The sequence below is a fragment of the Toxotes jaculatrix genome, chromosome 8 (genome assembly GCF_017976425.1).
Source record: "Toxotes jaculatrix isolate fToxJac2 chromosome 8, fToxJac2.pri, whole genome shotgun sequence".
Lineage (NCBI taxonomy): Eukaryota > Metazoa > Chordata > Actinopteri > Toxotidae > Toxotes > Toxotes jaculatrix.
Genome location: NC_054401.1, coordinates 1,894,151 through 1,905,210, shown reverse-complemented (window position 1 = coordinate 1,905,210; position 11,060 = coordinate 1,894,151). Strand labels below are relative to the sequence as shown.

The 11,060-nt window shown below is 45.3% G+C and overlaps 1 protein-coding gene across 1 annotated transcript in view; it reads left to right on the top strand.

Moving 5' to 3' along the window:
- The window catches only part of bbs9 (Bardet-Biedl syndrome 9), a 124,497-nt gene that overhangs the window by 78,828 nt on the left and 34,609 nt on the right, over positions 1-11,060 (top strand). Inside the window, exon 21 of the mRNA XM_041044696.1 lies at positions 5,405-5,515. Within this exon, the coding sequence (XP_040900630.1) occupies positions 5,405-5,515 (111 nt within the window). The remainder of the gene's footprint in view (positions 1-5,404; positions 5,516-11,060) is intronic.

Genomic DNA, 11,060 nt, shown 5'->3' with positions numbered 1-11,060 from the left:
CAAGAAAAAACCTAACACGAGAAGAAAAGGAAAAACATTTCTATACATTTCATCACTTTATTAAAAAGTTAAGGCACAAAGTTTTCCAAGAAATTGATCCAAGCGATTCTCACTTTATACCAATAAATTAAAATAATATCCTCAGCATTAACATAATGTAACTGTTAGCATCAGCGTTATTTGATTTAATCCAGGTTACATTTACATTACACATCTCCCACTGTTTGTCTCTCTCTTCATCACATGACCCTCTGTTTCACCCTGATGACATCATCCAGACCAACTGGCCTCAACAGCTGCACTCTGTACACACACACACACACACACACACACACACACACGCGCACACACACACCTGGTGAAATCAGTGTGTTTATCACATGGTTCATTAGTCAGCGTGCTGTCAGCATAGCTTTGAACTGACCTCAACCTGTGTACTGAAGTCTTCTCCGACACACACACACACACACACACATACTGTATATTACACACTTTATCTTTCTGCAGTGAGCAACACTTACGGCAAAACAGTCTTCTTTTGCCTCTGTGTCTGTTCTACTGTGACCTGTATTTTTTTAAAATCTCAGTTTTAACCTGCAGTTAATCTTGTGTAAGTCTTTTACTCTGATCAGTTTCTGGTCTGCTGTTTCTCTTTTTCAGTCGTTGTGTTCTGTAGAGAAAAAGAAACTTTCCTTGAGCTCACCTGGAACATTTGCAGGGATACGTGAGGTGATACAGTGCAGTGAAATGTTTGTTTTTATATATTTCACCTGTCTTTAAATCCGAGGAATCTTTCCTCCTCACTGGGGAAACGTTTGCACGTGGCACTCATACATTTATATGTGGACTCTTAAATTTGAGGCCCCCTAACATATCCAGGTGATTTTAAGCCCTTTCTATAAACAACTTTCACAATCACCTTTACTGATGTGATCTTATTATTTTGAGTGATATGATTTGCAGTGTTTGTCATTGTCTCTTTCTCTTTTTTGATTTTGCCGTTTCCATCCTGACGGGTGAGGCTGAAACCAGTCGCTGTTTTAACCCACTGAGTCAAAGCTTTTAATCCGTCCCTCTGATCAGTTTTTCATCTTCTTCCTGGATTTAGTGCAACACAGTGAGCACCAGGCCTCTTCCTTTCTTCTCATCTGTAGATATTTTTTATGGACCTATGATGTTTTCTCATGTCCTTTCTCTTCTTAAAAGTTTGCTCATGTTCAACTGAAAGCAAGCAAACACACACACAACACACACACACACACACACACACACACACACACACACACACACACACACACACACACACACACACACACCCTCCTATCCACACACACCCTATAGCGCGCGTGTGTGTTGCAGTTATTTTCACAGTGTTCCACTGGTAGCTGTGGTTTAGGGCCTGCATCTATTTTAGACTTAAAGAGAGGGGAGAAGATGGGCTGTGTTTGTGTGTGTGCGAATGTGTGCGCACATATGTATGTATGTGTGTGCGTACGTGTTCAGTTCAGAGGACACAGAGCAAAGGAAAATACATGTAGTATGTGTAAGTGTAGGTCAGGTCTTGTGTGTAATCCTGACCAGCTGTCTTTGTTCTGTCTATGTGGTGTTTGCAAATTGAAGAGTTCTCCTCCAGGAGGCTAAATATACAACAGCAGAGCTTTACTTTGGAAAGAATCAATCATTACCTGAAGCTCATCATTCAATACATCTAAAATGTTAGAGGGTTGTTGTTTTTCTCAACAAACTCAAAGGATTTCATTTTGTCTTAAAGCGCCTAAACACTTTTATTTTTCCTTTTTAAGTCACGTCGCTGAAATGGAAGAAATTTCTTTTGACAATATTCAACATATACAAAACTGTGAGAAGGATTCTGCTGAACTGAAAAGTGAGTTACAGGTTTGGGCTGAGAAGGTTAGACAGAAGAGATCAGGTATCTGAATCACACACACACACACACACACCATTTTTTAAAGGAATCACACTTCCTGGCTTTTGATGTGTGTTTTCAAAAGCATGTGGGTGTGCATGTGTGTCTGTTCGTGTGCGCGCGCAAATTTGTGGGTCCAACAAACTATATGTGTGCGTACAGAGACGTGTACATTGAGGGGGGGTTGAAATAGCGTGAAGCCCACAGCCAAATTGCCGGTAACCACAGCAGCACAGTGTCACCCCCCGTCTTCAAACCGCAGCCCAGAATAAAGCAGGAATGCACCAGTGTCTCCACACTGCAGACCAAGACAGAGCTGTCTATTGGAAGCAGCTTCACCCCTCAACCAAGCTGTCCAGAACTGTTCCAAAACTGGCCCCAAGTGGCCCCAAGCTGTCACTGAGCAGCCCACACGGTCCCACACTGTCCCACACGGTCCCACAATGTCCCAGACTGTCACAAAATGGCTCAAGCTTTCTTCAAGCTGTCCTCAAATTGTCATGGACCGGCCCAACCCATCCCCATCTATACACAAACAGGCCCACAAATGTCCAAAGTGTCTCAGGCACGGTTTCCGACTGTCTTAGACTGTCCCCAGCTACATCTAAACTACACCAAAACTGCACCAAGCTGTCCAAACAATCTCTAAAGTGCCCCCAACTGTTCGTAACTACCTTAAAAATGTCAGATTCAGACTCCCAAAACTGAAACAAACCATATCTAAACGGTCTCTAAATATCTGCAGATGGTTTCTGAACAAACTGCTCCCTAAATCTCCTCGAACGCCCCAAACTGTAGAAATATTTAGAAATGTCTATAACTGCACAAAGAATTCCCCAATATCTGACAAAATCTTCCCGAGCTGCCGCAAACATGTCAATGAAAGCCACTCAGCTTTATGTCCCTTCCAGCTGTGTCCTCAAAGCTCCTCAGACAGTGTCTTTGTATGGACATGTTTCTGTAGTGGAAATGTCCACGACAGTTTAAGTTCTGTTTGCTGCAGCGTGTCAGACTTTAAAAAACATTTGGGTTCATTCTCCACGTCACACAAAGAATTTAGCATCACAGTAGAATCATTGTCATTAGTAATGATTGTACTGGTGCTGGTTGTTGTAGAAAACATTTAGCGACAGCAGTTGCAGTAGCAGCCATAGTCCTTGTTGTCTCTAAACTGTCCTAAGCTGTTCCTGATCCTGCTGACGGGCTCTGAGTTTGAAGGATTTCTTCAGATTCAGGGGTTGAGCAGAGATCCCGTCTGTAATAATGGAGACGAGCTGAGGAGCCGACCATGCGGCTGAATGTTGTGGCTTTACCTTCAGCTTATGAAAGAGAGAGTGAGCAGGTTTTACATCCCCGTCACTGTGCTGCTTTTAGTTCTGCTTTACATATATCAACATCTGCAGCGACCATCACTGCCTTTATCACTGTACAACTTCTATAACATAACAACTGTAATTACAGTGTCATCCTCCGTGTTGAAGTGTGATGCGGTGCAGAGTATAGAGTCTCAACCTCAGGGCTGTCTAAAACTGATAACCCGACCAAGTGAGACAAATATAGACCCGACCACGGCCGCGGGACACACAGATACACACCGCAGCTCTGACCGGGCAGCACTACACCTACTATTTACAGAGAGAGAGGGGGAGAGAGAGGGAGGGAGAGAGAGGGAGAGGGAGGAATGCATGAGAGGTCAGCACTAAGAGATGGTCTGTGTGTGTGTGTGTGTGTGATTTTGTTGCTGCAGAGGTGGGCTATTTCCTTACCTCATGTTGATGTAAGACTGAGGTTTAAACTCTCTCTCTCTCTCACACACACACACACACACACACTCACACACACACTCACACACACACACACATACACACACACAGACCCGTGCATTCCCCGTGAAATTGTAAGACAGCGTTAAAAAAAACGGCTCGCCTTAGAAAAACACCTGCCCAATTAAGAGCGAGGCATATCCCATTTCAAACAACTGTGAGTGAGTGTGTCTGTGTGAGTGAGTGTGTCTGTGTGTGTGTGTGTGTGTCTGTGTGTGTGTGTCTGTGTCTGTGTGTGAAGCCACAGGCTGTGCTCTCACCAAAGAGAACAAGATTGGCTTTAGAAAAGGCCAGGATAAATATTAGAGAGGGCTTAGGGTAATCTGCACACACACTCATACACAGACACAGACACACTCACACAGACGAAGACGCGGTGGGGGACATGGAGACACACACACATTCTCAGACACCTTAAGGTAGACATGATGGCAGACACACACACTCATCTGTCTCGCACACATACACCACAAAGGCATGTGTTTGCGGTGCATGTTAAATGAAAGTACCGTGAAACTGGACACAATCCTCAGAGGAGGAGAGGAAATGAGGAGAAAGGAGGGATGGAAGGAGGGAAGGAAGGAAAAATGGGCATAAGAACATGTGGGAAAAGGGGACGAGGCGGATGAGACAATAGACAATGAAGCAGGACAGAAAAAAGAGGGGAAGACAAAGGTATGAGGACTAGACGGAAGACAGGAGAGGAAAAGAGGAAGAAGAGGAGACAAAGCGGGGAGGTAGGCAAGAAGAGGAGGATGAGGAGGGAAGAGATGTAGACAGGGAGGAGAGGAAGAAGAGGAAGAGGAGACAGAGAGGGGAGGAGAGGAATGAGGAAGGGGGATGAAGAGGAGACAGAGAGGCTAGGAGAGGAATGAGGAAAGGGGATGAAGAGGAGACAGAGAGGTGGGACGGAGAAGAGACAAGGCGTCCAATTCATCAGCCTCAGGAGCTCCCTAAATCCAGACTGATCCGTGGGATTCGAGCAGGGATTTCGTCTCACACTCACAATCACACACACACCCATCCATGTAAACGCACACACAGATTCACTGCACACATCACACACACACACACACACACACACACACCCATGTTGCATTTCTTCTTCTACAGAACCTTAAAAAGTATCAGAACATTTTTCTGCCGCCACATTTTGTTTGTGGCAGGAAAATGAAATGACCATCGCAAATTAGTAAACAACACTTTAATTATTGAGTTTATAACAAAACAATAAGCAGAAAATAAACATTACAGAACTAGAAAAAACTATTCACCAAAGAACTTCAGAAGACAGAAGATTTTAAGTTTTCATTGTCTCATTTATGTGCTGTGCTTCTCACGTCAGCTCAGCAGCCTGCACTGCAGCTGTATCTGTCCCCATCAGACACACGTGAGACAAACCACTGAAAGACGCATCTAAAAACCTTTTCTTTGCAGACATGTTCTAAGTCTTTGCTGCTGCAATCTTGTTAATTCAGATCTCAGAGCCGTTGGCAAACATGGATGGAGAATGAAAAACATTTTCCTGTCAAGTCGCCCAAGGCACTTAGACCCTGCCACACTGAGCAGCTGAGAGTGGAAATTTGTTGAACTGTAAATGTAATGTTGCTAACACAAAAGATTTGCTAATGGCTTCCCTCTGCCTGTCCTTCAGGAGGCGTTGAGCCCATTGCAGAGGTGGCTGGTGACGGGGAGGAGCTGGAACTTCCACAGGAGGCCACCAAGTTCATCAAGAAGAAGCAGCCATCCAAGAAAGCCAAGAAAGGTAGGAGCACAAACTCCTCCGTCACTCCTCGTCTTTCCACTCGTCTCCTCTGTACTGTCACCTTTTCTCCTTCCCTTCTTTGTGTATTTATTTGGAGTAGAATATTTTCTAGCTGTCCAACCCCTCAGAGGCTCTGCTTCACCTTGTCACATATCCAACCGACCCGTATCAAAATACATCACTCCAGCGGTACATCCGCAGCATCGCTCCCAGCTCGTCAGTAAATCCTGACCAGAGTCCTGACACTGATATCTGTTCACTGTCTGTCACGCTGTTGTAATCCACCTCTATTTTCCCTCACGGCATAGTGCTCTGTCTCATCTATTATTTGCACATACCGCTTTGACTGCCATTGGCTCGTGCTCAGCAGAATCAGCCTGGCTTGGGCTCCGGCCGGTGCCAAAAGATGAAATCAAACAATAAATTTGGTTCTGCAGATGCAGCACGGATGTTCGCGGTGTTTCTGAAGGTTTAACTTTGTTATTTCACCCCACGATCCTGCGCCGTTGACATTACTGTGACAGCTGCCCTCAGCCAGTGGTACGCAACTTAGAGTTACCCCCGCGTGACAGAGCCGCTGACATCAGGCAAATGAGACTCTCTCACCTTTGCTTTACTTTCCAATTAGGGCGGCGCTCTGGTCGTGAAACACTGTGCCGCTCCTTTACCCTTGTTAAAGTACTGGAGGGGTCATGAGTTTGCAGGATTACGGTGTGTTCAGGGGGCAACGTTACAAACCAACACATGCACCCACCCGGGCAGTTCGTAAAATATTTATTTATTTTGCTGCTCATTTACCAGTCGTCATTCTCTCGTTCATTGCCATACACATGGTATGGTGCTTAAAACCCGTAATGCTCTTGAAGATATTCTTTCCTGGGAATTCGTGTTATTCTCTGCCGTGCGACCGTCTGTGTTTCATATCTGACTGGCTGTTCTGCTGTGGCCATAACCACAGTGAAGGACATCCTTTTATTATCACAGTGTTATTGCTGTGGACAGTGTCTTCCGGCGTTACGAGAGTCGAGCTGGGAGCGTGTCCGGCGTTGCTGGCTTACTGTTGCCAGGTCTACGCTCTCTGTTTCTCTGTTTGGGGAGTTGGACCATGTTCTCATCCTCTGCTCGGAGTCTGCTGTGTCTTGTTCTCACTCTCTCCTCTTGATATGTCTTTGTCCCCGTGGCTCTGCTCTCAGTCTGTCCTCCTTTCATGTGTCTGATAGAGACACAGCAGAAGAGATATTAACAGAAGGTTAGTCAGGTGTTCTGACACCTCAGTGTCTTCCTTCCCTCCATCCTGCCCTTTTTTTGTTTTGTTATCCCATTTAGTTACTAATCTAATCAGTTTCAGTTAGTTTCTCCTGGCCTTATCACACATGCAGACACACACACACGCACACAGACACACACACACACACACACACACACACACACACACACACACACACACACACACACACACACACACACACACACACCAGTGTCCTTCCAGAAAGAGGCTTCTGGTTTGCATTGAGAACAAATCCATGTTTTATGACAGTTTGTCTTTCCTAAACCGGGGTGGATAGATTCCCTTTGATAGGCTGTGCACACACTGTGTGTGTGTGTCTGCGTGTGTGTGTGTGTGTGTGTCTGCGTGTGTGTGTATGCATGTGTGTGCGTTCACGCGTGTAGTTAATCCACTCAGGCGTCGCCAGTAATGAGAAAGGGAGGCGTAGGAGACACAAAGAGGGCGACACAGTGTTCATTAGACATACACTCGTTTACGGTGCATATACATTTATGCACACACACACACACACACACACGTGCACAGCCAGTAAGGCTGTATGATTTACTGTTGTACTGTAGAACTACACACACATTCACACACTGTTAAGGTTAGAACAAGCCTTCATGACTCGTTGTGTTTTAATTTGTGGCACATCAAGTTGTATCACTGTTCATTTACCTATAAATCACATCACATCAAATCTATACTCACTGTGTGAACTGGGGCCTTTGTGACTGAATGAATGTTCTGTCACTGCTGCAGCCATGAAGGCATTAAGCTCATTGCACATACAGTCTAACATGATGCTGTCATTGGATGTGTGATCCTGAGCTTAATAAACACAACAGAGATTTAATAACACACACACACACACACACACACACACACACATCACTCCTGCCTCTCAGTTCTGCCCTCCAGACATGACTGAAAAAAAAAAAAACCTTAAGGAAAATGATCCCTAATTAGTATTGTTTGTCATGGAAACCTCCAGACTAAGTCTGTGGTTTGCACTTAAAATGAGAGGAGGAAGGCGGGACGGAGGGAACAGGGGAAGTGATCTGGGGACGGGGTAAGGGGGCGGGGGGGCGGCAGCAGCAGCATCATGTCCAGACATGTCCACCACTCCTCCTCCTCCTCCTCCTCGTCATCACACAGAAAGACACAGAGAGAAAATAAGAAGCAGCATGTAAAAGCTGTGATTGTTTATTAAAGCTCATATTGAAAGTCTGTTTTGATCCTGGAGCTCGTCGTATTGCTCAGGGACACTTCAGCAGAGAGGACGCTTCACAGGTTAAAGGCCGGACTCAGGAGGAATGTGTCACAGAATTCATGATAATAATAATATTTCATAATAATCAGAACAATCTGCCTGAATTTAAGCTTCAGTCACTCTCTCAGAGTCACACATAGTTTATATAGAAATTATTTTTATTTGAGAAATCAGCCCACAGGTGGGTGATGTGATGATGTACAGTGAGAGAATCCCGGGACATTAAACAGCTGAAACATAATCTTGTCAATGTCCTGAATTTTTGTTACTTATCATGCTGACATATATGCTGATACAGACACATCTGTACTCAGCTGAAATCCTCTGGTTATATCACGCCGGTGCATCAGCGGTGCTCTGCCCACGGCGTCGCTGAGACAAACAGTGGACTGTTTCTGTCTGATGGTGGCAAAATGCCAAATAACCCCGTGGGCTCAGGGGGCAGCTCACAGCTCCAATAAAAGCAGGGAACAAGGTGGCAGCGAACACATCAGACAAAGACACACATACATGCACCTTCCGCCTACCTGTCTGTGACTTTAAAGTAATTAGGCGCCATGCCAACCCCCCCCGCACACACACACACACACACACACACACACACACACACACACACACACACACACACACACACCTTTCTGTTAGAGTGCATGGCAGCCGGAAAGCACATTTGGTTGACTTAAAAGACATCAAAAGGCGTCTGAGAGTGGGACAGAGAGAGAGAGAGAGAGAGAGGGGAAGAGAGGGGAGGAAGAGTGAAGCAAACACTCTTTCTCTCCTCAGCTTGAAAAGGAGGGATGAAAGAGAGATGAAAGGGAGAGTGTCTTCCTTCTCCTCTTTCCTGGCCCTGCATCCCTTTTTGTTGTCCTGCTCCTCCCCTACAGCCCACCTGGGATCACAGACACCACCCAGAGCACAACACACACACATACACACACACACACACACACACACACACACACACGCACACCCTTGTGTGTGTGTAATATCAAAGGATGAGGGCTGTTGAGCAGAATCTGAACCCTGACCAAACTCAGAGTCTTGCTGTCTTCCCTTGTCTTGTCTTTGAGTCAGTAGAGGACTCATCAGGACGAGTGTCAGTCTGCGGTCAGTGGTCTCATTAAGCCACATTATGTACCAACACAGCCACTGTGGATTTATGCTAACAGCTATTAGCCACCGACACGAGGCCTTGTCCTCTGTTGCTCAGCTGCAGAGACACTGCTCCTCGTGTATATTAGCATCAAACAGCTGTTAGCAGCGTCTGCTGTGTGTTGGTACCAGCCATTCAGACACGACAGTATTGCACCTTACGCATATCACCGGTTACCATTAGCTATTCGCCTTCACCCATTAGTAATGCCCTTTGTGCATTAGCAACTGCTGCAGCTTTATCCATTAGCTGCAGAATCCAGATAAAAGCCGTTGTCCATTACTGACTGTAAATCTATAACCATCCCGAGGAAAATGTAGATAAGGAGAAGCAGATGAGTCAAAGAGGGATTTCTAAGCTCTGAGACGGTCACTCGTTCTGTGAAACCTCCAATGAACCTGCAGTGGTAAAATAAATACATAGGAACAATACTGGTGATTTCAGAGTCTTTTCCACTGCAACAAGAACCAAACTGTAACGTTAAATCTTATCACAAATCATTCGATATCAGCAGAATTACAGTTTGCCCACAGGCAGCTTTGAGTCTATTGATGTCAACTTTCAGGAAGGTCATTTTAATTGGTTTCAGGTTTCATGTCTGATGTGACATGTGCAGTCACATCCTCCTCCTTTTCATGTGGATAGAAAGATAAATCGATTAGGACAAACACACCTTTCATCTCCAGCCTGCGTGAAGCCGCACAGGTACTGAGACCTGCAGCGTCTCAGTGAGACTCGGTGTTCAGAGGCCCGGAGGAGACTTGTACTAACATGGCTGAATTACACGGTCCCGCTGTGTCAGTGTGTCTGTCAGATTACAGAAACACAGCGGACAGAGCTATCAGCTTACTGTCACAGTCTGCGGCTGCTATTCACATCCAGTCTCTGCACACACACACACACACACATGCACACACACACACACTCAGCGGGCAGGTTTCCTCATCCTGAACAGGATCCTCCCGGGCCATGGCCAGAATTTCTGACCCATGGGCTTCTCTTCTGGATTTGTGTGTGTGTGTGTATGCGTGCGTGCGTGTGTGTGTATGTGTGTGCGTGTGCGTGTTGATGTGTGTGACAGATAGAGCTCTCTCTGTTCCCCGCTCACCCCCCATGAATAAAAACACAGGTAGAAAATGAAGCCTTGTTTGGCCCTCGCCCCACACACAGACTGTCTGAGGCTAAGTGTCCTCGCAGATGGAAAGTAAAACATGTAGCATGTGAAACCAAAGAATGTTGTATGTGTGTGGTGTGTGTGTGTGTTATGTGTGTAAATGTTTAATGCTGTTTATAGTGTGTAAAAGCAGGAGTAGTCATTACAGTCAAGAGCTGCGTGTCTGTGTGTGTTCGCAGGTTTTATGAAGTCAAGACTGCGTCTCTGTGTTGAAATGAACTTTATCAGCTGAAATCATAATCAAAATAGTGATAAGGATGTTTTCTGACATCACTTTATATCAGACACATAAAACTACTGTCTATTATCTGAGTCCAAATTCTTTATATGCTTAAATCTAAAACACAACATCTGGCTCAACCTCAAAGCTGCTTTAGGGGAAGTGAAAGTGGAAAACCGGATTTTAAGTGGTTGACCTGGTTTGTTTTAAGCCCTCGGGCTATTTGAAAGATCAAGAGAGTGTGACAGGTATGTGTGTGTATAAAAACCCGAGATGAAACACTGCAGGTCTTCTATCTAAAACCTCTGTTTCCTCTCTTCTCCTAACACTTGACAGTGTTACAGGACACTCAGTAACACAGCTCACTGACGGACACGTGACCAGTTACTTCCAGATTCGTCCCTTTGAATTTTACGTTCTCATTATATTTGTCAGAGTGACTTGAAGTGAGTGCA